The following is a 26,465-nucleotide window of genomic DNA, read 5'->3' on the forward strand; positions in this document are numbered from 1 at the left end:
CCACTGATCCAAACAGACAGGCAATGAAGGTGATCATGTCCTGTGCTCACAGACTTCTTATGTGTGTTATGTTGTGGCTCAGTCATGGACAAGTGCATCGTTATGCATCAGCCATAAGCTTGTACCTCAGTGAAGCATGTACACTGTCTCCACATCCCAGTCTCAACCTCTGACTGTTAAATGATAGCCTATTGACTGAGCTGTAGTGTGGATAGGGCAGCTGAGTCGTGGGCTGTGTGCAGAGTCTCTGTTAAGGAATGGCTCAGGCTGGGCTCACCACTGCTCCGACTCCCTAGAGACATGCAAGGCCGGGTGGCCATTAATCATACTGTCTGTAGGCAGTGCCCCAATCTCTCACTACTGACCCTCCTATATGCACTGTTATCAGCTCACTCACACTGATTTCACACACACACACACCCGAACAAATTCTCTCTCTCTCTATCTTTGTTTTTCACTCTGTTTGTCCTTTTCGCTTCCTGTTTATGATCTTTATCATTACTGATGCAGTTACCTTTCCATATGACATCATGTCAGTTGTCAAGTTATCAATACACTTCTGTCACATCTATGTTAATCTTACGATAATCTGCATGTACTATAAAACCCTGCAGTGATCTTACTCAGACTAATTCATGATTGAAAAATGATCATTTATTTAACACACATAGGACATATGTCACTGTGTATCATGTTTATCTCTATATCTTGAAATAATAAATACAAAACTATACAGCATTTTTTGCAGTGTATATCACATCTTTTTTGACAGTACACCTCTAAGCAGTACAACAAATCTATGATAGCTTTCATTCTGCTAATAAGAAATCTATTCTTAGAGAGTTATTTTTGCGGTTTTATTCTATTAGGACTAAAGCATTTGCCCTTTTTATTCATTTCTGTAGGTGTTTGAAAGTAAAAAACATTTTTCTTTTTGGTTTTAGAAAGGAGACTGAGAGCTGGAGCGTGTATCTGTGTATTCATTTACAAACCAAAACCCCTCCTCAAAAGATTTGTTATGAAGAAGATTATTAGCTAATACTCATCTTTCCCCTCTGTCTTTTAGAGCCCTTGTTTATGCAATCACCATGTGTTCATGATGGTTGGTCATGTGGAGTTCATGTTATGATGAAGTAGCAGAAGTGGACTTCAGTGTTCAGCTGTTCCTGTGTCTCTCACACAGCTTATAGGAATAGGGCTTCACAAGAAACAGTCACAAAATCTGGTGAATATTTAATTATGGACACCTACAATATTCGACTGCAAAAGCTCTGTGATCCGTTTCTTTGTCTTGGGTGATTCTGTGTGATATATGTCATTTGTCTCCAGAATGCTTAGTGAAAGCATTCCTCAGATTAGAATCCTAATTCCATAACCTCCTCTATCAGTTGCCCCATTCTTGGGCCAAATATACTTCTGATAGCTGAAATGAAGAACAAGATTTGAATTCATGGAGGTGAAAAGAATGTAATCCATGATCTTGCATTGCTTCTCACATTATTTCTTATATTAAACACTTTTGAATTATTCATAAAGCACCTTTTTAAAAAAAAAAAAAAGGCTTGCTTTATAACACATTCAAGACATACCAAAAGAAAAAAAAAAAAGGTTGTTCATATGCAATTAATATATTCATGCCATCTGTGATGGAGACCATCGCTCAAGAATGTAAAAGAGGTGCTCTGTACCAGAGTGGTGGCCCTTTAGTTTCTTGGTCAAACCACACAAGTCCCTGCAAGACTAGGGTTCAAGACTGGGTGTGGTTGCTGCTATCAGCATTTGCTACCCCTCCCTTCTCTGGGGATTGGTATATCCCACTCATGTTGCAGAAGGCTAGAAATAGAAAAGGTACGCAGTGCAACCTTTGTGTCATCAAACATGAATATGTATTCATTGTGTGTATATGCCCTCTCTGTCTCTGTCTCTCCCCTTCCCCCACTGGCTCCTTCTGTCTATCAAACATCCACATTTCCCCAGATTCTCTTTCAAGTCTCTCTTTGTCTCGTTATCTGGCAGCCTCATTTATCTGAGTTTGTGTCTGTGCTGCCAGGGGCAGCACAAGCATGGAAAAACATATTATCATCTCGTCAGCCAGTATAGGAGCTTTGAATATGCTGAGTGCTTTCATTCGTGTCTAAAAGTGGCTTTTTCAGTGAACAAGAGAAAGTGAACTGTGTGGTTTCATTTGAAATGGATACCAGTTTGCCCTCATGTCTTGTGCAAATACAGAGTGGTAAATCCTAGCTTAAGAGGAATATTCATCATCACCTTCAGCTTCAGGTGTGTAGAGAGTATTTTTTAATAAGGGCGTTCCCTCAGCTCTAGGTTAAACCCTGCTTTCTGGGTCTGTCCAAAGGTATGGAAAATGTCAAACAGCAAAGACAGAATCTGTAGTCAACACCAAAACCCTTGGAAAACTAATGGGGCAATATGAGTCTGGAGCTGACTGAATTACATACTGTAATATCCATTTCCAGTATTATAACTGTATTTCTCTAGTTAGAGAAAAATGCATAGCACAAACATTGATTAAAAGCATTCTTTTTTAAAAAGTTTTTAAAAAGTTTTTTTTTTCTTGAAGGGTGTTTTACAGACCTGGGTTTAGTCATACCTTTTAATGATAGCTGCAGAGCCTCTGACCATATGTATCAAATGAAGCTGTGAGAAGTGTCTTGTTGATTAACTACTGTTCAACTGAATAGGGCTTTTTGTGCTGAAATTACTGGCTGGTGTGCTCTCTTTTCTAACATAGTATGGTGAATACAAAAGTATGTTTTCAGTTTCAGTGCTATTTGTGGAGGCGCTTGAGCCTTTGGATGTACTGTAGGTTACATGACCATTCATTTCAGGTCACTTCATGAGATTTTGACTGGTACAGCTGTTTAAAAACAAACTTGATTTCAGAGGACACACTGAAATCACTGATTAAAAGGTTCAATTTAGTGGAATCTATTTGTCAGTGTTTATACTCATCATTGTAGCCTCTTCAAAGACTGGAAAAAGGCCACCCTTACAGGGTTAGCTTTGTCCAGCCACTTTCAAGGGCCCTAATCATGATTTATTACTCAGTGTTTACAAAAAGAAGAACATGTAATTTCTTAGCTCAAAATGCTGGTCTTTTGACATTTAAAGATGGCAGTTGTTGAAATCACTTGTTAACACTTATCTGAGATACAAAGTCCAAATCAGTTCATTTTTAGCAATATAAAAGTGGGCCAGTGACAGTTAAGGCAATGTATGTTTTTCATTGTCAAATCTGTGTGACTTATTTTTAAATTTGGTTTTAAGGCACTATTAGTCAAACTGGATATCAAATGAGGTAAGCCTATTGTTATTGCTCTCATTTTTTAAAATCTCCAGTTAACTAATACTGCAATGGGAGATGGAAGTTGGGGGGGGGGGGGGTTGTTCTCTGGTAGAAGGTAATAAGGTAATATGACACCTATTATGTTATGAATTGCCTCCAATACCACAAAACAAAAAGATAAACAGAAGTGCTGTTTTTGATGGGATGAAATGGGAAGATCTTAGATGGATGGTACACAGCTGTTTCTAGCTCTGCAAATGTACAGTGTAGATTGAGAGAGGCATTAGTTACTAGGAGAGATTGATTAGCTGTGTGTCAATACTCTGTGTCCTTGTGCAGGGCCTCCTGTGAGGGGTCTGGGAATATGCCAGGACCTCCCATTTATTTGTCTGTTTGTGGTCATAAACTTTGGTGTACCTTAAAATGTCCTTGACACATTATCATACAAAAATTACGTTTACTGTAATACCTGTGTAAACTGTGTTATCCACATTAACCAAATTAACTATTTTATGATGTTGGCAAGTATTCTGATACAAGGTAGATAGGTTATGTCTCTACAGATGAGCTGATATGGGAAAATATGACCAGTACTGGGTTAATGCTTCTGTTTCTGATATTTAGCTTTATTTTCATTTTGGTTGATTAATTTATTGCCACATATACAGTGTCAGGAAGTGAATATGTCCATGTGAGCCCGTCAAAAGCCCACAAGCTGCTGTTACACAGCAGGCCTGCAGTGCCATATCCATATTTCATGTGGGACTGTAGCTGATCCATATGAGATCTTACCTGATCTATAACACATCTTACCTGATCCATATTAGATCTCATCTGATCCATATCAGATCATACCTGATCCACAGGGGATCACACCTAATTCTGAAGCAGAATATTTTGGCTCTGCAGCTGGCACCTGTAGGCATCTCTTCTCCTATTTATGTTACATCATATTAGAATCCATTGATATAATTTTAGGTGGATTGGAGTGCATATGCTACTCCTAAATGCAAAAGTGAAACTGGGGTTTATAGTCGAGTGAGCTTGTTCCTGTTTTTCACACTACTGCCTCAAAAGAACACGAAAACATGGGGCCACTTACTGTAGCACAGTGCAGTGAAGTGACTCGCTGACGAGTGACTCGCTGACGAGTCGCTGAGATGGAAATGAAAGCATTAAAGTTGCAGGCCTTTTGAGGATGTGAGAGGGCTTTCCACAGCCGAAAGCCCACTTCCTCTGCATGTTCCATTTGCAGGCAGTCTCATCAATGCAATGAATCTACTCACCCATGTAGCAAAGATTAAACAGTGGTGGTTATGACAGCCACTATCTCCTCTGTGCTTTTACCCCCTCTGAGTGCTCCTAGAGAATTGAAAATTCATGCTACATTTGTTCAGCTTTTTGTGGGTTGAAATAGCAAATTTAGGGTGACTGAAAAAAAAGCAATACCAAGTAGTAATTTTATTTTATTTAGCTTTCTGCTTTAGGTTCCCCCTCTTTTTGGCATGTAAACAATCTTCAGGTCTAAAAAGTAGTTTTCAGGAATAATTCAGTGTTGTAGCACAACTGTCACTTGGAACATTCTCCACCATATAGCGCTGATCTTTAAGCTGTGAAGTACAGGTCAGAGCTAATCAAGTTCTGAGTAGCAGTTTCCATTTGCAGGCCTCTTACACCTGGGAAAGGTCAGGGTTCATGAGGACAACAGTGTAAGCAGCAGCAAGCCTGAAGACACATCCAGCTCAAAACACATGCCACAATGTCCTAAGGACAGACTTACCATCAGTCAGACGAAAATTTGCAGCCCCAAGATCATAGCAGCAGCTAAGCATGGTTGTGATAGTGCTGAACCAAGTTCAGGCTGACCTGCTGCCATTGGTAGACGCATAAGTGGTGTTCGAAATGGTTTGTACAAGATAATGGAAAATCTTTTAGCTGAAGCTGGGTCATGCAAAAAGAAAATGATTTAAAAAAACAAAAAACAAATCTGAAATGAATGAGAGAGAATTTAAAATGGCAGAGTCTGGAATTTAAACCGTAATGCAAAATGACATCGAATGACCTGAAAAGAGCAGGTCATGCTCCAAACCAAACAAATTCCACAGTATTAAAAGTTGACAACTGTATTTATTGTTGCTAAGGATTCTGACTGCTTACTGATGTGGTTTACATTTACTTGTGAAATATATAAACAATGCCAGCTCTATGGCAGAGTGCTTTAGGTAGGCCTAGGGCTGGACATTTGTTGATGGGACAATTGTCTCCTTCACACAAACTGGTGTTCCTGGTCTCTACCACAAACATAACTATGGCGATGCACAATCGTCAAAATATGTCTAGGATATTAGTATTTTCATTAGCACTTTGCATTATATAATACCCCAAACAAAACTTTTGTTTCTAATCCTTCCTCTTGTTAAATTATGAATTTTATATTCCATATTTTATGATAGTAACCATTGTAACCAATGGTTTAGCTTGCTGTTTACTCCTACCCTGCTGATAATAAAATGCTAATGGCCAGTACTGGCAAATTATTCATAATATAAAAATATGTTTAGAAGAAAATTACTGATATGTTTTACATGTATTACAGCTACAGTAATTTCTCAGAGACACTGTGTACAATACAACAAATTCCTTTGAGAAAGGATGCCAACCTCAGGCAATACCAGTCAATTAAGCAAAACGAAAAGAGGCAGAAGTGACTAGACCACTCCAGTGCATTTCACCCTGCAACAACTCTCATAGTCATTGACCTTATGTTTTTGACTTGTAAGACCTGAGAGGTAAAGAGATTAAGAGGGTGTAAAGTACAGACTGTCATTTGGACACAGAACCTCTTATTGCAACCCAGGTTCATATAGTTTTATTCCTGATCTGTTAATATTCTGTTGTTGCACTGACGCCAAGTGGCTTTTGTAACCAAGGTGTATTGTGTATGAGACAAACATTTTGCAGCTCATAGCTGTTCCTGAGACAGTGGACATTCCCTTCCAGGCTGGAGAAGAGCGAGTTATGAAATGGCTGCACGGCAACTACAGTTCCTGTGTCATGTTTGTGCAGCATGTTTAACTTCACACCTCTTTCCCTCCCTTGTAAATTCCTGACGAAGGGGAGCTGTAATTGGGCCATGACAGAGCAGTTCCATGGGACCTCCTCCTCTTGCACAGAGCCATTTGACTGGCAGTCCTCTGCTTCCTGAAGCTGCCTCTTGTACTTCTCTCCTTTCCTCAACCAAGTCCATGTATGGTAAGGCACTGACAAAGTAGAAAGGAGGAGGTGCATCTGGGAATAGTCAAGGCCCCTGTGGTAAAATTAACTTAAGCACAAGTATTTACTCTGAGGAACAGCATAATAAAGATCGGACAGCAATGAGAATATTTTAAGAACATTGTAATACTCTTGTTTAAGTTGTCAAATATGCTATAAATCCTTAAAATTTAGATTTTATATCGCCACATATTGCTAGAGCTCATAGTACATGCAGTATCCATTAAGGTCACCCTTAAATAACTAGTAAATAAAATGTACAAAATGTATGTGTATTGTCATATACTAATAATGCAAGTCTGTGAACCTGTCTCCAAGTGTTGACAGTAATGATTTGTTGCTTTCCTTTACACAACGCCAAGACGACAGAACTGAGAGAGTTAATATTTTTGTTATCGGTTAGTTCAACTCCTACTTGGCATGTCTTGGCTGGTAAGAGACTCCAGCGAGAATTCTCTGAAAGCCCACCACTATATCAGGGGAAGCTGGCCCTGTGTGCTACGGCTTGTTTCTGTGGTTATAAATGATTATCAGCATTTAACATATAATCACATTTTTGAGGGATTACTTTAACTCTGCGATTTTATGCTTCCATTAATTCTGTTATCTTTACTGGAATTTACTGATAATTATGTGCGTAACGTAGAATAAGTCCATTAACCCCAATGCACACTTAGGCTATTTGTCTATCTGTTATATGAATTAAAACCCACAGATCCGAAGGTCCCAACAGTTAAAATAAAATGCAGTCGTCATAATCCATAAAGATTCATAAAGATTTCAAATAACATATTAATGACTTTAAACTCTAGTTCCGATTTTACTTATATGGTCAGATATAATTAAACCTAGACCGTCGCATCGGCCTACTATCGTTGATGTATAATAACTACATTAATGCACTTTGGTATTTTATTTTGTGTGCTGTGTAAAGTGAAACACAACACTAAGGTGAAATTTAAAAAATAAAAAACGGAGCAGCAAGAAGTCAGCGGGATCTGCATAAATGAGCACGCCATGATTCAGTCGCCGTCCAGATCCATATCTGGAGTTTGCTCCATCTCTTCCTTTTTTCCCTGGCAAGCAGCACTTGCGCAGTGTCGGGTTTCTCCGTCCTCGCCTCCTACACAGTCCGCCATTTCGCATTATTCCCGGACGACAGTTTTCGTGTAGTGTCATGGTGGAACAGCAATAAGATAGTGTTGGTCTTCTGCATATGGCTGTACTGCAGAGCAGTAAGCGAAGCCAAAAAGCGGTCTTAGTGAGAGCTTTTTAGGCTACTAAATTGTATGAATATTTTGGAATATTTACCCTATTATTTTCTTGTTTAATAGTTGGTCCATTTTCTGTAATTATGACTGATTTCATTGAAAGCATACATTTACATGCAGCATTTCAAGCATTAGGACGACCTCCCCCATTTTCGTGCACTTGGTCCGCATCTGTCTTAAATGCGCGCAGGTGTCTTGCACTGGTGCGCTGATTAAGACCAATGCTCTATAAGAACATCTGTTTAGCAGACATTCATGGCGCTCTTTCACGTTACAATAAATATGACACGTGTACATGCTAATTATAATTCACTAAAATTCTGCAGTAGCCTCATTAAACACGAGAATAATTGGATCCCTGCCCATTCTCACGAGTTGTATGTGCTTTACCTTAGGGTATCATCAGAAATAGGTTACTCCTCACTGCAGTGTACCGCAGCGGTAAGAACAACCATACCTCCAACAAAACAATTAGGTTATGGGCGGCAACCTTGAAGTCATCTTGAAGATGAAATCCCATTATTCCTCCATTAACAGCAACAATGCATATGCAACAACATCGAATGTTTCCTGTTAGTGAATTTGCAAAAGGTGGAACGATACAAGCCATCACTGATATACTAATCAATAGCAAAGATAAATTCCTGTATCTAGCAGTATTCTGTTTAAACGGTATCTTTGACTCTTACTGTAAATAGGATACATTCTATGAGTGTATAGCAAAGCACTTTTGTAAGTAGCTCTGGATAAGAGCGTCTGCTAAATGCTGAAAATGTACATTAAACCACGTTTAGTTCCTTCTGGGGTTTTATAGGAACACTGTTACAAACACTTTCCCTTCTGATTTCGTCTCAACATAGTGATACCTTAGAGGTTTTGAAATACTTGAAACAGTATATTACTTGTTATTTCTAAACACTATATTTATAACTGAAGTAGAGATTAATTTACTGCACAGCATCTGAAAGTGCTTTACAGGTGCGGGTGCCTTATAGGAAGTTCTTAATATAAAGAAGAGTTTCTAAGTGTTTCAGAGTAGCTTATCTGGGCGTGGTCGCATGTTGCTCTAAAAGGTGATTACATAATGACAGATAAAATATCTAATGCTGTAGGAGGTTCAGATGGAGGTTCTGGCCAGTGGCGAATATTTAATGCAGTTTTAGTAATCCTCCACTAGATGGACGCAACCTACAACAGGCAGCTTTTATTGTAGCGCCTTGTACTTTGCCAATTAAAGCATAGTAATTTTTGCAAACTAGTTCATTGCAACACTTTTTTTACGCTCAGGATTTGAAGTCAATATATCTATAACAAAACCGAGGATCTGCAATCGTAGTTTGAGGTCTTTACTATTACACCATATGATAAAAATATGATGGTATTGGTTTCTGACTTGACGCTCGGTTAAAACATGCTATGTGCACAATATAAGCACCTTAGGGGAAATACTGCATTTCAGTTAAATTTTTTAATGCTGTTTCATATGTTTGAAAAAATGATTAAAGTGAGGCCATGAATATTGCACAGCCCTGTGTAGCCAATTAATAATTTATACCGTTAAGGGTTCCATACATTAATAAAAAAAATCGATATAACACCACATACATTAGATGTTCTCTTATGGATTACATATAATGTTTGTTGTTGTTGTTTGTTTGTTTGTTTGTTTACAAGGGTCTTAAAATATCAGCTCTTTTGAAAGTAGCACTGTACCCATGAAACTCTTAGTGCTTTTGAAAAGGTGCAGTGCAGTAAAAAAAAGTTTCCTTTTTTGATTTTTCACATAAAATCTATTTAAAACAGTTTGCATGTCTGAAGAATGAACTGCTTAACCCAATTATAAGGACAATAGTGGTTAGATGTTTGAATACCTTAATACTTTAGTGTAAATAATCAGGTCTGTTGCATAATGTATAAGAGAGAAGCTGGCAGCAGCCAGCCTGCAGAACAGGGGATGGGTGATCCCCTCCTGGAGGGTTTCCTTGCTCTAACACACTTGATATGACTGATAAAACCTGATCATTAGTTTAGCCGAGTGCATTAGCGCAGGAAACACATTAAAGTCTTTAGTGCTTCAGTCCTATAGGACTGGGATTGCCCAATGCACTCTTCCAGAAGCATGTTCAACAAGGCCATCTGTCATCTCTAAAGCAATCATGTATTTAGCTCAAATGTCATCAAAATATTACACATGAAGCCAGATACTAGTCCTGTCCAGATATCTTTCCTTGATTTAAAGCTAACACTGTTCCTTACTGTTATTCACTAAAAATATCTCACACCAGTAATAGGTCAACTGTATGAAATACGCTATTCTTACAATCTGCATGCTTTCTGCATTAGCCCTCAGAGATGAGTTCTTGTCAGCATTCTGGCTGTGTAGTAATGGGCATTATTTGTGCTGCCACTAGAGGACGTTAGAGTTCTGAGGATGACCTCCTGTTGGCTCATGTCCTATTGTCCTCTATGCCTTCCATGGCCCTGTATGTAGTACTCTCATCATTATTCTACTACTGACAGTCAATTGCCCTTTTCCCTGAAGTACCACACACTATGTCAGACATCAAACACAGTAAAGCATTCTAAATGTAGCTCAGGTATTGTATAGCCTCAGGTTTTTATGTTGTAGGTGGAGGTCACTAAGTTAGCCTGTCTTTGGATACTTCTATCGATGTCATTTCCAGCCCAGTGTGTGAGGTGAGCAGATCAGAGTAGTGCTGCCTGTGCGGTCTGTGATGGACAGTGAATCCAGTCATCTCAGAGTCACTAACACCCACAGCTCAGAGAGAGAGAGAGAGAGAGAGAGAGAGAGAGAGAGAGAGAGAGAGAGAGAGAGAGAGAGAGAGAGAGAGAGAATTTCAATCTGCTATCAAAATTCACCTGTGTTTATACATATTGGATCACTGCTGTTAGGCCTTTTCTTCAGAACTGGGTATCTTCGGTGAAATCTGAAATTGGTTATATCTCTCAGCTTTGGTTATATCTCTCAGCTTTGGTTATATCTCTCAGCTTTGGTTATGTCTCTCAGCTTTGGTTATATCTCTCAGAGAGAGACTGCAGAGACGTGGTTACGTATTCAAGCCAGAGAGCCAGCTTCCTCCTCCCCCTTCTACATGTTCTTGTAGGTAGACAAGGCATTATTTACTCAGACCGTAAGCAGCTATTATTATTCCCTTATCCTTATGTATGGCAGCATGTCTCAGTTTGTCTGAAGTGCAGACATACACGTTAGGACAAGACCCAGCGTGGCTGAAAGCATTCTTAAAATTCACAGTGGCTCATGTCGTGCTCTCAGAACATACCTTAGAGAATGCTTTAGACACACTTGCATCTAACCAGGGTGTGTCTGTTTTGCTATTCTACCTGTTTTCTACTCTCTAAAATGTGTTTTATGCATAAGCACACATTAGACTACAGCTGTAATGCTCTTTAAATGTTATGATCATAAATCATGTAGTACATTAACAGTATGATTTTCAATATATTGATTTAAACAGTATATTTAAAGTGTTCACTTAATAGAATGTCAATGAATGTTTTGCGTATTATATGCTCTCTAGCCTCTGAACCAGAAAAGGACAGCCTCAGCATAGCATGCCAGGCTGCTGTTTATTTTATTCTTTTTATAAACCCGCCAAGGTTAAAGTCTTTGTTGTGTCTCTGTGCCAGCTGAGGCAAGGTTGCAGTCATTATATCATAGCTGTCCCGGGGGACCTGGTCCATAGTGAAAGGCAAACCTCCCTCTTTAACTGATAGGTACAAACATTTCTATTCAAACAGAATGCTGAACTGGTGATCCTGCATCATTGTTTGTTGTTTATTGTTTATGTTTATATGATGAGTTATTGAGGCATAAAGGATTCCATTTGCTTCCAGTATGGCTAATTTTAGTACCATTACCACTCAGTGGAATGCTTATTACATGCAAGCACTGTTAACACTACTTTTAACCTTTCATTTTAGTCACTGACTGTTTACAATCATAACAACATATCTTAACATCTTTCATATTTGCACTATGCACAAGCATTTCAGTGTTTGCTCGTCTTACGCTGCAAATCACTTTTCAGAGGGGCTGGTAATGGACTACTCAGAGAGTTGGACAGGATATATCAGGTTCTAACACGGCAAATGTCCCATTATAATACATTAGGTAATAGCTCAATTTTATTATTTCTTTTTTTTTTTTGAGGAGATTGTAGAAGTAAATTTGAGTACATTATAGAATCTTTCAGACTCATTTATCTGTGTGAGTGCAAAACCAACAAGGCTTCTTCAACTTGACTGGTCTTGTTATGGTAACCTTCCAGTCTTCATTGTCTCCTGATATGTTGGTTTAATTATGTGATGCAGCGAGTGAATGCTTCTAGGGCTCATGCCAATAAAATATGGCTCATTGGCTTGAGCAGTATACAAAACAGTTGAAAAATAGTTTAAAAATCACATTCACCCAGTAAATCAAATAATTTCTATTTTTACTCTTGCTTAAGTGTTCTGTCCAAAAATCTCACCTAAATTTGCATGTATAATGTCTCAAATTAACTTAGAATTAAACGTACTCTTAATCAACCACAACTGAAGAGTGCTGAAAATAGAACTTGGTAAATTAGTTCTGTATATTTGATCTGCTTCCTTATTCCAGAGTATCTGTAACCCTGCACAGGGTAGGGCCTTGCAGCATCTGTCTTTCATGTGTCTGATGAGGAGTTGTGAATCACCAGGATCCACGTTTACTGAGCATGTGTTTTAACCAACAGCTGTGTGGCATCTAGATAAATGTAATGAATGTTCTTCCATGTTTTTCCTCTCTGGACCATAAAGGTGCCCCACAGAGCTGCAGATGTTTGAAGAACCCAGTGCTTTCTAAGAACCTGCTGAAGATCACTAAAGAGCACTTACACAGCTGTAGGACACACAGACATATATACACACACACACACACACACACACACACACACACACACACACACACACACACACACACACATGCACACAATCACAAACACACACACACACGCACATGCACACAGACACACAGACACACACAGCAGCTTTTCTGCAATGTTTTCTCAGGCCTATCCTATATGAAAAACCTTTTGTTTGACATGAACATGAATATACAGGCTTAAAAGTGTGACTTTTATTTTGCTCTTTGTTATTATACATTATAAAGGGTTTTTTGAGTGGAAAAATATGTGTACATCATGTATACTTGATTGCATGCAAACAATGGAAAACATCACTGCAGTGACTACAAACTGCCTTGAATAGAATGAATGGAAATATGCTCTTGCGTAGTGTTTTGATGGCCCTGCACATGTGTTTTCTTTTGGGTTGATAGAAGAGCAAAAATATATTTAGATCCCCCTCTGTCTTTTCTCTTTCTCTCTCACCCCCCCCCCCCCCCCCCCCCCCCCCCCCCCCCATGTAGCTCTTGGGTCAGATCCACAAAGAGCAACTCAGTTTCCCTTCAACTGAGCCAACACTGTGGCAAAGGAACAATGTTCCAGTTATGTAGCAAAGGAGAGGAAATGGGACAAACAAAGCACCTTTATCTGTGCCTGGTGAGAGCCACACCCACTGACACGCCAGGCCTGCCGCTCACTGCCTTGGTCTGAATCAGCCCTGCGTGATGCTGTATTGCTGCGTGCATGAGCTGGAGGTGGAACTTTTTCAACCACACCACTTCTCCTCACCTTTATTTATTTCCAGCAGGTTTACTGAGCACCAATGACTCTGGATATGCCCTGAGTGACTGAGGTATGAATAACAAAAAAATATGGATGTCACATTTGGTCCAGTCCTTTATCCAAATGACCTCTGACTGTTAGACAAGTGCATGTTTTCCCTTGTGACTACTAATTAAGGACTAGAGGAAATTGTACATATCTACAGACTAACTATATTTTCTAACTATATACCTGCCAGCTGCGCCAACAGAGTAGGTATTTCTAAGAAGTAACTAGTGTATACACTATATACTGGTTTCAACTGCACGTAACGTTACAGTAGTTACTGTAAGCGGTACATCCTAGAGACGCTTCTGATTTAATGAAAAATCTTCTTATTTACATTTATATGTTAATCAGACAAATATCTGCAGTGTTTGTACTATTATATACAATTTTGGGATATTTATGATTATGGTTTAACTAGGAACAACCTGTAGAATAACAGCATAAACACAGGCCACTGGGCAAGACTTACTTGTGTCATATTAGGTGGCTATTACACAATATACCTTCAATCCCTGCTAACTGCTGTGATTTGCTACCTTGTGTCTGAGCACGCCACTCAGGAGCAACTGTAAACTAAGGAGAAGAGGATTACGTGGGTGGGCTTCACCACTGCTCTTCGCTTAGCCTCTGAGGGGAGGCAGTGGTGAGCTCGCTTTCAAATGTGGCCCTGGGCCCTGAGGCTTTGTTGGGAAGCAGCAGCTTCTGATGTGGATAAGCAGTAATCTGATGCACAATCCATAGTTCTCCAGCCGATTCATGGGGGAGCCCAGAGCGTGCAGAGACCCACAGGCACTGAGCCCCACCTATTAGGGTAGATTTTAGAACAGACTTAGAGTAACATATATTGGAGGGAGTAGAGTGCTTGCAATGGGTGAGGGGATTACAAGAAGAACACATCTTAGAAAGAGCTGAAGAAGGGGTGTTTTGTGAAAAGCCTGATGCTGCTTTATGCTACACATTGCTTTTCCATCTTTTCTAACTGCTGGAGCAAAATTAATTGTCTTATTAAATGAGATTCAGACAGATTCACCCACCCAACTGACCTATGACACTGAAAAATCATCCCAACACATTTCCCAATTGCCAAGAATAGCATGTGCTTAGGCAAAGCGCTGTTCCACACAAACACTATTGTAATGCAAGTGTTGATGTTGGTTGCCATGGAAGCAGCCAGCATCCTTTCCCCCCGGAATAGCAGTTATGCCCCTGTGCAATTGCACCCCTGTGCTTCATTACACCAGCATTAGTGCTTGAAATGGGATTGCATGATGTAATATTTGCTGGAAATTTCTGACATAAACCAAATGTACACTCACAAGCTACTGAGTGTCAGATTGCCGCAACCACAGAAGAATAAAGAGGTCACTAATTGATTTGTGATATTAAAAATGTATCCATTACTAAGCCTTTATGGACTGGAACTGTATCTTGCTTTGCTCTGCACCTCATTGTTTATTGATTGTTATTTGACTGTTATTACTTTGTCTGCTGCTGGGCCAGGCTGACAGGTCAATTAGACCTGTGGTGGTTGTTTCCATCATGCTCAGGGAAACACTGGGTGATTCAGTGTGCCATGGGTGAATAGTGAGGGATGGGTTGCTATGTCCTGTCAGTTTGCTGCATCTAGAAGGGAGGACTGGGCATCCATGGCATTTTTCCTTGCTACTGTCGCACTAGCGTTGACCATTAGCACTCCAAACCTGGACTTCTGGAAAGCTGCTTTATATTACTGTTAAAAAAAAGCTTTTTAAAAGGGCTTCATAAATAAAATTGAATTGATAAAAATGTAATCACCCTCCCCCCCTTTATCCATGGCTCAGCAGTTATTTATCACAAGGTTAGGAGTAATGTGTTGTGGGAGCACATACACCCACATGGAGCTCACCTTTCTCTCAGTCAGGAGGTCACACTCCCATTAGTATCACTTAGCTTGGTGCAGGGTCAGCTGCAGGTAAGGGAGGCCACTTGCACCTCAACCAAAGCTTTGGCCAGCATGAAGCTGCCAGGGATGAAGCGTGCTTCTTCGCCATCGACATGACATCATTGCTGCTGAATTACTGAGGAGTCATAAGACAGTTGGACTTATGTAGGCATATAAATTTCCCTCTCCATTGTCTTACCCAGCTGCAGAGAGCCAGCAGCTGACACGTAAATTGTACTAAAAGTAGACACATTTCTATTTGATTATACAATACATAAGTTGTTTTTTTTTTAAACAGTATCAAATTAGGTTGACTTTCCCCAAATCATGATATCACTAACAACCTTTTGATCTGGATGCACATAAAAATGCAACCTGAGAATTATCTGTAAGTGTTGTCTATAAGAGAATGATCTATAAGCACCATCTTTTCCACTTGCTGTACCAAAATTTCAACACTGCAAGACAACTACTGCAAAATCATGAAATATGGCGGCTCATGCACTTTGCCCCAATTATGACTCAGTCCAGTATGTTTGGTATGTTCAGAAGGCTCTATCAGTCTAAGACTCAATAACATGTTAAGTTCTTCACTAATGTTGAAAGAGTAGTGCATTAGCATGCACTTACATTTTTAAAAACAAAGCTCAATGAGGAACCAGACTGATAAATCCTGGGTGTGTGCTTGTGAACTACCTATGTCATGACATTTCTAATGCATTCCACCAAGTGGAGCTGGATTAAAGCAAGTCAGCCTATAAGACTCTGTCGATAACTAACAGGCAGGTGATGTACTCTCTCTCTCTCTCTCCCTCTTTTCTCTGTCTGTCTGTCTGTCTGTCTCTCTCTCTCTCTCTCTCTCTCTCTCTCTCTCTCTCTTATTGTGTGTGTGTGTGTGTGTGTGTGCGCGCGCTTGTTTTGGATTGTTGCCATCTACCTCAGGAAATCTTGATAGGAGCAGCAGAAATCGGACCTAAGAAGCAAAGAGCCATAGCCATTATAGAGACTTGAGAGAGTGCAGTATAGAGAGAAAGCAGAGTGTATATACTGTGCACATGTGTAATGACTAATGTTGTTGAATGACTATGCATTATATATAGAGAGAGACAGAGGCAGAGAGAGAGGGAGAGAGAAAGAGAAAGAGAGACAGAGAGAGAGAGAATTGTGTAGATACTGTCTAGATACATTCCAGAAAGAGCTTATTCTTGGCGCAATCAAACTGAAGTGAACTGTAATGGTCTTACTTGAGTCACATCATTTTATATAGTGGAACCAATCATCTCCAGTGTATGCAACATTCCATCAATCATCTCCAGTGTATGCAACATTCCATCAATCATCTCCAGTGTATGCAATAATTCACCCAGCCTTCTTCACTTATGCAGCATACAGCACATACACAACGGTTAATCACATGTGCTTATGATACTGAAAATGTTTTGTGTGAGGACATAGTTAAATATAATACATACGGGCACAAGTAATATAGCATATTAATATAACAGATTCATGGTTTTAGGAAAGGTATACTTTAAAATAGAGATGCTCCATTCAAAATACTGCTCTCTAAAAATATCACTGAAAAACTTTAGAAAATGATTACAAATAATTACATGGTGATTACATGATGTGCAAATGTATATCAACTTCAGAGCTCATCTCTTACATTTCTCTAAATGCACTTAAATACAATATCAATGATAACCGTAATATCATCAGATAACTGTAATGAGAAACGACTTACCCAGTTATACCCAGTTAGAAAAGGCAGGGATCTGAGCAGTCATAATGATAAAGTCCTGCCACACTTGATGACAGCTTGCTACGAACAATCCTCTTACCTGTCACCCCTGAATGTGAGCTTGATACTGTGAGGACTGCTGCTTTGTACTGTGCCCAAAAACACTCAGTGCTCATCAGCGCCATCTAGGCACACACAAGAAAATCTGGTTGGTTCTTTCATTGTTTAGAAGGAGATGAGCACTTTAAAATCTTGTATTTATTTGCTAAGTCAGTTTATTTTGAGGAATCAGAGAGTTGTACAAAACAGGTGATGTATACAATTTCTATTGTATTTATTTAAATGTACTGTGCATTTACTCCATTAATGCCAAAAAACATTCAACCATGTGGGATATTAGGAGGTAATGCAAACTGACATTTTTGCTCATATCATATGCTCATATCAATATCGCAAATATTGTTTGAGAAATACAGATTTAAAAATCAGCAATTCTGTCCAAACTGTGTAAAATCTGTGTTTGAGTCAGAGGCAATACACACTGGATGGTTTACTGATGCAGCAGCTAGGCTCACATGGTAAAGCCTGTGAACCGCTGACCTCCCATGGCCAGCTGTAGCCATTCTTTTTCCCATGAAAAAGCTCTGCACAGGAAGGAAGTGCATCTGAGTTATCAGCTTCAGCTCCATTCTTTCAGTCTCACCTTGGAGCACACGGGTAAACCTTGAGCCTCTGTCCTGATCCAGCCTGTGGTATAACAAGTAAATAAGCAAATCTTGTCTCAGGGCAGCACTTAAGAAAATTGACAGGCTTTGGATTTCAATCTGAGAGCTGAGTGGCAAAAATAATTTGGAGCCTACATCAGCACAGCAGCTGACAGTACCCCTGCTCCATACAAATTCAGTGAGTGCCTGGGGCGAGCTTGCAGAATGCTCTATTACAAGTAAAGCACATTCAACCGTGCCTCAGGGCCAAGGGCCATGAGGTCAAGCCCCTGCAAGCTTTGTCACAATTGATTTTTCCCACTGAATGTCACACTCAAGAAATGTTTGTCTAACATCTCCCCACATCATGGAGTACCCTAAGGAGAGGCAGGGAAGAAGTGTCACTTCCATCTGCATCTATTCCAGGCAGCCTTGGTGGACCTTTCCAAAACACTCTGGAGTACCAGTGGGGGTCAAACAAGGGGAGTGGAAAAAAAAACCTCATGCCATGATAATGGACATGCATCATGTGCCAGGCTATTCCTGGAGTGATGTGTATTGTCAGCATTTGTTTTCCTGAGGGTGTGGAGCACCCAGGCCCAAGGTTTAGGGGATGGTCTCTCTGAGGGCGGGGGAACACCCAGGCCCAGGGTTTAGGGGATGTTCTCTCTGAGGGCAGGGAGCACCCAGGCCCAGGGTTTAGGGGATGTTCTCTCTGTGGGTGGCAAGCACCCAGGTGCAGGGTTTAGGGGATGGTCTTTCTGCTGCTCTCCTGGCTATGGGAAAGCTGTGGGAGCAGCTGCAGGAAAACAGAAGGCTATATTTAATTTTTTTTTTTAAAAAGAGAGCGGGGAACAGGCAGTGGGGTGGAGTCTTGGCAGTACAACTACTACAGTGGAAGTGAAAGGGTGGTGCTACAATGGAAGTGAAAGGAGCAAGGTTAAGGTTGTTTGAGGGAAACTTAAGAAAAATGCTTAATGCAGAGACCAAAGATATGTAAAATCAAAACCCTCATAACACTGGCAATTAACACTGTCACTCTGGGAGTTTAAACACTAAAAATAATCACACCCTAAAATCTTCTACAGACAACTTGTAAATATAATATTACCCAATTGATTTTTTTTTCCTTTTTATCTTCTGTTTCTAAACAAGAACCAGATGTAAATGTGGTGACTAGGTGTGTGATATAGGTTCAAGAATTTATACATAGACTGTATAAGAGCAACTTCTGTATTTGCACGGGACACAGTATGGTTATGTTTGAATGTCACAACATGGGTTTAGTTTTATAAAAATGGTCATTCAGTTTCACTAAGCCTGAGCAGATAGTTTGTGTGCTGATGCTGAAATATATTTGACATCATACAACTTTCAATATGTATGTAAGTGCTCTATTGACTTTGTGCATAATCTAAAAAATGAACTGTATTGTTATTTCAAACATTTGCTTCTGTCACTCTCCCATTTGTGCATTTCAACAGAAATTAACAACAATAAATGATTACCTCATCAAATGATTTCAAATAGCATAAGTATACTGATTATTCACCCACATAGTCATTGTTCAGATGCTGTATTTTATATGAATAGCAAGTATTTTTAAAAACACCGGGGCCCCACATTCCTTCTCTAAGGGCCTTTGAGAGTGCTCGGTAGTAATGAGATTGTCTTTGAGGTTTGTGTGTGTGTGTGTGTGTGTGTGTGTGTGTGTGTGTGTGTGTGTGTGTGTGTGTGTGTGCGCCTGTGTGTGTGTGTGTGTGTGTGTGTGTGTGTGTGTTGGGGGTTGGGGGGCCAGAGGGGAACAGGAGTGGCTGATGAGAAGGGGGGGAACTGAACTGTGGAGGCCTGGGTCTAGTTATGATCATGTGACATACTGTACCAGACAGCAGCAAGACAGGGGATTTCCAGCGAGGCTATTATTGTAGTTGACAAGAAAATAGTACTTATCGCAGGACTCAGAGATCCTAGATACTGCCCTCTCATGGCTTGTCTGAAGACCAATCAAAGCACACTCATTTTTTGGAGGGGTGTAGAATACTTTTTTCAGTTTAACAGTATGACTAAATTTATTTCCATCTCAGTCTTACCTTTTTTCATGACCTATTATAGGTAGAGTATATATAATAATGCTTCTTATTTTCAGTTCTGGTCATATGCAGGAGATTAAAAAAATAACTGTAAAATGTGCACACATACTTATGTTAGCAACTAAAGTTAATGTTCCAACCTGAGTTACTGCTCTAACCTCAGAACAAAAACACATTGGTACATGGAAATACCTTTATAGTATTTCATTAATTATATTCAGGACCTTTAGGTTGGCATTTGAAAACACTACCTCTTATAACTTGTTTTCTTTCTCAGTGTTGTTATTCTGAAAATGCTACTGTTTTTCCACCAGGGGGAGAACTAAATCAGGCAAGTGTGCAAACGCAAAGAACAATAATTATATGAACTTGCTCTGTGAAAACAGAATACTATATCTCCAATTCAATGTATTGAATGATTCAATCATACTAATGCAATAAAAACAATACAATGATTCTAAACCTTAAAAACGTACATGACTATAGGTAACACACACACACACGCTATATATAGTGAATGAATTGAAGGGGGGGGGGGGGGGGGGCAGATAGTCTGCAATAGATATGCATCCTATCCGTTTGTACTATGCACTTGTGAAATTTAATACACATCTGCATGCTGGGATCACAGCTCCTGAAGTACTGGACAAGAACACAACATTTATATCAAAAATAACATTCACATAGGTAATTATTCATATAAAAGTATGCTCATTTCCAAAGTAAAGTATGAAAGCACCTAAACAAAATTGACCTAAGCACTGAAATTAAAACTTGTAAAATTAGCTTTGTAGATAACCAAAGCCGTTTCATATACTAGAGATCCGGCAGTTTTCGGTAGTCACATTTGTTTTGTAAACTAGCGAATTCTATACTGTACCCGTAAAAAGATTAATCACTTAGTAAATGTTTATTCATAAAACTGTATTACACTTAGCTTAATTTTATAACTAGCCTATGTATAACATATACCTAATTCAAAATATACAGACCCCAAGAACAGGCTGACAATTTAGGACTATCATAAAAAGCTTCAGTCAACGAACGCAACACATCCCATTACTATACTCTATTGAAACGTTCCGAATGAACAAATTCCGCTCAATGGCAAACGCTTTCTTGGTCCACCATGCCAAGTACGGATCACCCACATCCAGACTATGATACCCATTCCAGGTTTTCCAAGAACCCTCGTCGAGGTGTTTCATTTGATGGACGTCAGTAAAATCGAATCAGCACTCGCAAAGCGTCAAGACTGCGTTCGTTCCTCTCCATCATCCAATTGGGAGACTTCAAGACGCCATACGGTATTTTATTTGGCCATCTTGGTGAGGTTTTTTTTTCCCCCTTTCCGACGTTTATTGTCTATATATTTCATGGATTCCGCCTATACATTTGACATCATAAGTTGATGTCCACTTAACTACAAAAGTACGCTTAAACTACTTTGTTTGAGCGATCGGTTGCTTCTCTTCTATCAAAATGTATAGAGTCGTCCATATTTGTTGTTGCAGCAATCATTGAAAGCCAAGAAAAAACTTAAATAAGCTTCATCTTCTGGGTGGTTATTACTTATTTAAACATTTGACACAAAGTGCCAATAAAACTGATCTCATCGGTAAATGATTCGTCTTACTCGCTCTCCTTTTTACAGTATTTTTCCAATACTGTCTTGCACGTTCCAGGGTTAAATCTTCCCTTTTACAATGACTTAGGATCAGCTTCATCCCACTCATATCTAATATTAGCCATGGTAAGAAAAGCGACAAAACCGTTCTGAGATCGGAGGAAAATGGTATTTTCCACCCAGTATTCACTGAAGTACTAGCGCCTTGCTTCGTTGCCCCGCACGGCCAATATTTTTAGTGAGACAGTTTGGTAAAGGGGAGGGGCCGATAACTGTCGCTCAGATTCGAGAAGGTCTAACCAGGGGAGTTTTACTAAGTACCGCAATATTATCCTTTCATCTCTAAATATGTGACCTTATTTATTAGACAGCAAGTTTATGTCACCTTGTAAGATAGGAAGGCGTGCGTAAGACCTCAGGAAACGGACGTCTACTCTTAGCGTTATGATAAATGTTCTCACCGCAAGAGAATATTCTCTAAAAAGTGAAGTTCTACTTAATCAAATTTTAATATATAGATTTAGCTACTCCCTATACCCTACATACAACGTGTACAAATCAAATGTAATAACGCAGAAATGTAACCCGCAAATGTTATAAACCTATTATGGAATAAAATAATAGTTAAAGGCCAGCTTTAACTGTTTTGTCAGCTTGTTATCAATAAGAGAAAGACGGGACATCTTGTTAGTTCAGGGTATTATCTCATTCCTTAGCCTAGATCTAGACAGCCCAAATTTTTTTATTTTATTTATTTATTTATTTTTGGTGGGGGTTTCACCTAAGCCATCCATCAGGAGGAGACTAGTCAGAAGAGTGCAGCGACAGTTACTAGTCACATAAATGACTCAGAAAGGTTGGTTTGCAAGCGGTTTCCCTCAGTGTAGAAATACTGTCCATTGTTCGAGACTGGCGAATTAGATATAGACTACAGATGTTTCGCTGTATCGACCAATCATTTAAACGTGCCCGCCTTTAGACTCCGCCCATTTCTCTATATTAAGGACTACGCCGTCGAGTGAGTTTGCCACAGGCACTATCTAATCCTTTATCTTTATTATAAGCGTTTTGGACCCCTCTTTACATTATTTTGTTCCGTGACCGCATCACATTTTCACGTTTAGGCAGAAATGGCTGACACAAAAGTCGATACCAGCTCGGAAATCTCCGCAAAGGTAGGGAGTTTATTATCTAAAAATTCGATTGGAGGTTTACGGAATTTTGAAAGGATGGACTACATAATTTTATGGAATAAGGATTTTGTGTGGAAATTATACGATTGTCGTATGGGAACAGCATTCGTTTGGCTGCATCTTTTTGTCGTTGACGTGGACGCATAATGTTTCTGTGAAGACTTTTCTGGATGGAAAAATGTAACATGCACTCTAAAGTTGGGTTTGCTTCAGAAACACTCGTAGCCAGAGCTTGCATTGTCCTGAGCCTAACAGTCTGCGCGGGTTCTTTGTTAGAAGCGTTTCGGTTCCCTTTAGAAAAAGTACCTTGAGCTGTGGACATAATATCTTAACATCACAAACTTCTTTTTAAACAAGTTATTGAGTTTTTCCATCAGTGTATAATTAATCGCTGATAACAGAGCCTATAGCATTTAGGAGACGCGGCGATTTGTCAATCCACAAACCATTGACTACCTTATTCCGATATGACAAGTTCGCTTCTGCGCTGCTGGAACCTTGACGTATCCTCCTATACGATTCTTGATGAATGATGCCAGACCAGAATGTGGTCTGCTTGTCAGATTACGCTGTCTGTATCTTATGCCAGTTATTTCGTGATTGTTTAAATTCACGGTAGACATTCCGAAAGAGAAATTAGAAATGTCATAGTAAATTTCTCGCAAACATGGCAATCCGGTTGTAATGTAAATGTATCGTCTGTTTGGCGGGGATTTTATCGCGAAGCAGCATAAATGACGCATTTATTGTGGAAGTTGTGGCAAGTTCAGATAATGGTGAACCGTTTTGATAGCGAGTAAAGGAACGACCTATTATTGTTATTGATGAGTACGTTGTCTTCTTTTGGCTGCCAGGTACACTGCTTGTTGGGTCATTTTCAGATGTTAAATCGGGGACGTGGCGAATACGATCTCGTTTTTTAAAAATCCGCATTTTTTCGTCTGCAGGTGTAAATAGGGAGCCTCTAGACACGTTCGCATTGACGAAGTTATCCCGCAAAATTTGGCAAGGCTACCAATGTAGCTCAAACGCTTCCCTCCGCGACGCTGTTTGCGGGCTATGTGAGTTTACAATAGGTTATAACAAATGGCCAACGCAGAATGTGAGCACAGAACACAAGTTACATTGCATCAGTGTAAGATTCTTTTCCAGCATTTCCCCTACTGTATAAAAGTTTGTCAGTGGTAACAAAAAACGAAAATGTACTAACTGCAGAAAGAAAACATCTATGACCATTTGTCCTTTGTTAGTCTTTTGCAAAGCACCGCTCAATAGCCTACCTTGATGAGGGTATATCCCATTAATCAAGTTCAAATGTGGCTATCTTTTCTGTTTCAACTATGGGTAACCAGCCATGCTGTTCGTCTATTTTATAGCCTATCCGCGGCACTCTTTCCCCCTCCAAGAGAACGCATTCAATATAGCCTAGCCTGGATTATTCATCTGAGTCAGTGACGTTTAGTGTTAGTCTGAGACTACAAAGAACGGACATGTAATTTGATGGTTGTAAGGAGGCGTTGCTGGCGTGCTGTACCACTAAATGGTTTAAAGACGAAGGGTTACGACCTAAATTTATTAATACGGGCGATTTGCCGCACTAGAACATACTTTAGGGTATGACATGGGCCTGTTCTGAAGGTTAAAACTGTTTTGTTTTTTTTATTAGGTGACAAAAAGGTGATTTTTTACCACCGGCTGAACAAATTAAGTTTAAGGATGTACGCAGCTCCATAATAACTATTCTAAATGCATATGTTAAAGTAAACCCATATGGTAAAGACGAAAAATCTCTGTGCATGTCGCTATTGTTCCTTCCTGGGTTAATCTATCGAGCCTCTTTCTGGTGGTGTTCGTTCCAGCGTTCTTATTGGCTGTGTTAAAATAATCTGTGTATGCAGGCGGGGAGTTGTAGTTTTTCCCCGGGCGTGTCTTCAACAAAACCTATGATGTAGATTATTTACTGAACTACACAGTTCGTTGGCGCTAACACCACCGATGTATCAGATTACAACACTTCGGTAAGGTATTTTAAACTAGGCGGAGATTGAAAAGGTCAACGTCCAATGAGCTTTAAGAATTGAAGTTTAGCGGGTTTTTTTTTTGTTTGTTTTTGTGAAACAAAAAGTAGTCTAAGGCCTTAAGAGTACCAATGGGTTTTCTAATAAACATTTCAGCCCCAATCAGAAAAAAGTTCAATAAATCTATGTGTTTAATTTCCTAGGACCTTAAAGAAAAGAAGCTGGTGGACGAGGAAGCAGAAAATGGAAAGGATGCTCCAGCCAATGGAAATGCAGTAAGATTTCCTTTTTGTTGGTGTTTTTGTGGAATATTCAGCAGACCCTGAAATCAGAGCTTTAAATATAGCGTCTTGTAAACCTGACATGTGTTATCAGTAAATGTTAAATAATTCAGGCTCATTGTTCACGATTTTGACAAATACTACATTATGAAATTACAAGGCTGATGTTGTTCAGGATAATGAGGAAAATGGAGATCCAGAAAATGAAGTAGAAGAGGAAGAGGATGATGTTGGTGAGGAAGAGGATGAAGAAGATGAAGGTAATTTATACTGTCATTAAATTATCAGCCTAAGACACGGTGCCTTCATCTCTCTTGCATCTCCAAGAGCTCCAAGTGTGTTAAGCAGCACTGCTGGACCATGACCTTGCCTGACTTGAACTCCCAACATTGCAGGTGATGAGGATGATGAGGAAGACGAGGCTGAAGGTGGCACAGGGAAACGGGCAGCTGAAGATGATGATGAGGAAGTAAGTGTCCTTTAGTTAGGGATGTTTTCACACCAAGTTCATGTACAAATTCTGTGCTGTGATGTCTAATCCTACATGTTTTCAGGAGGATGTTGAAACTAAGAAACAGAAGACAGATGATTAAGAGGGCAGTCTGCTGAACATCCCTTCAGCCCTCCTCTCCTTAACTCATCCACTGGGGAAAGAAAATGTGGTCATCAAGTAGAGTTCAGCATCTGTGTACACACACATAACTGCAAATTTTGTAGAAACAACCAAGACTTCAAAGCTCTACCTTCTTACAAAATACTTTAAAAGGAGAATTTGTTTGTATTTTTATTTACATTTTATATTTTTGTACATATTGTTAGGAGGTCAGCCATTTTTGACAGTGATCTCTGGTTACCAAACGGTGCTTTGAAGTTGAAGCCTCTATGAAATAGATTTTACTTGTGGTTTGACCATGTCATGTTATCTCAAATGAAATTGTAAAAAAAAAAAAAAGCCGTTTAAATCAAAGCATTCCAGTACTTTGTGTATGTACATCAGTTGTACCATACGTAGTTGGTTTGTATGAGATGGCAAGGCTTAAGGAAATAATTCTTTCCTTACTTGTCTATTAAATTGCTATCTATTGTGGCCTGTTTGATGTATGTGTGAAATTGTTGTGCGACAATAAACCGAAATTTTATTTTGTGAGTTCCTAATTTTTTTTCCTATTTTTTCTTTAACTTTTAGATGAGCTTTTAACATTGGAGGTGTAGAGGATATAATCATGAACAAACATAATTTTCAGATATGCAGTTCACATATTTCAAAAGTGTGTCAGAGGAGAAATGTACATCAATGTAAA

At 39.4% G+C, this 26,465-nt stretch overlaps 1 protein-coding gene and 1 long non-coding RNA gene across 2 annotated transcripts; one reads left to right on the forward strand and one right to left on the reverse strand.

Moving 5' to 3' along the window:
- Positions 1-4,720: 4,720 nt before the first annotated feature.
- On the reverse strand, positions 4,721-25,079 carry LOC113579544. The gene is made up of 6 exons (XR_004775846.1): positions 24,146-25,079; positions 17,794-17,998; positions 17,255-17,436; positions 16,448-16,483; positions 15,475-15,646; positions 4,721-6,567 (listed from the first exon to the last, which is right to left on the reverse strand). It is a non-coding gene; the product is annotated as an uncharacterized LOC113579544 (long non-coding RNA).
- Positions 22,683-26,319, forward strand: ptmaa (prothymosin alpha a). Its single transcript, XM_027013578.2, has 5 exons — positions 22,683-22,847; positions 25,087-25,158; positions 25,340-25,424; positions 25,560-25,633; positions 25,719-26,319. The coding sequence occupies exons 1-5, from the start codon at positions 22,803-22,805 to the stop codon at positions 25,755-25,757; spliced, it is 315 nt and encodes a 104-aa protein (XP_026869379.1). The 5' UTR covers positions 22,683-22,802; the 3' UTR covers positions 25,758-26,319.
- The last annotated feature ends 146 nt before the right edge of the window (positions 26,320-26,465 follow it).

Source organism: Electrophorus electricus, chromosome 3 (assembly GCF_013358815.1).
Source record: "Electrophorus electricus isolate fEleEle1 chromosome 3, fEleEle1.pri, whole genome shotgun sequence".
Taxonomy (NCBI): domain Eukaryota; kingdom Metazoa; phylum Chordata; class Actinopteri; order Gymnotiformes; family Gymnotidae; genus Electrophorus; species Electrophorus electricus.

Bases quoted from the DNA above. Each gene is read 5' to 3' on its own strand.
- ptmaa (XM_027013578.2), top strand. From the start codon at position 22,803: ATGGCTGACACAAAAGTCGATACCAGCTCGGAAATCTCCGCAAAG. The intron at 25,159-25,339 runs GTAAGATTTCCT...GATGTTGTTCAG, and splicing joins CTCCAGCCAATGGAAATGCA to GATAATGAGGAAAATGGAGA. The intron at 25,634-25,718 runs GTAAGTGTCCTT...ACATGTTTTCAG, and splicing joins CTGAAGATGATGATGAGGAA to GAGGATGTTGAAACTAAGAA.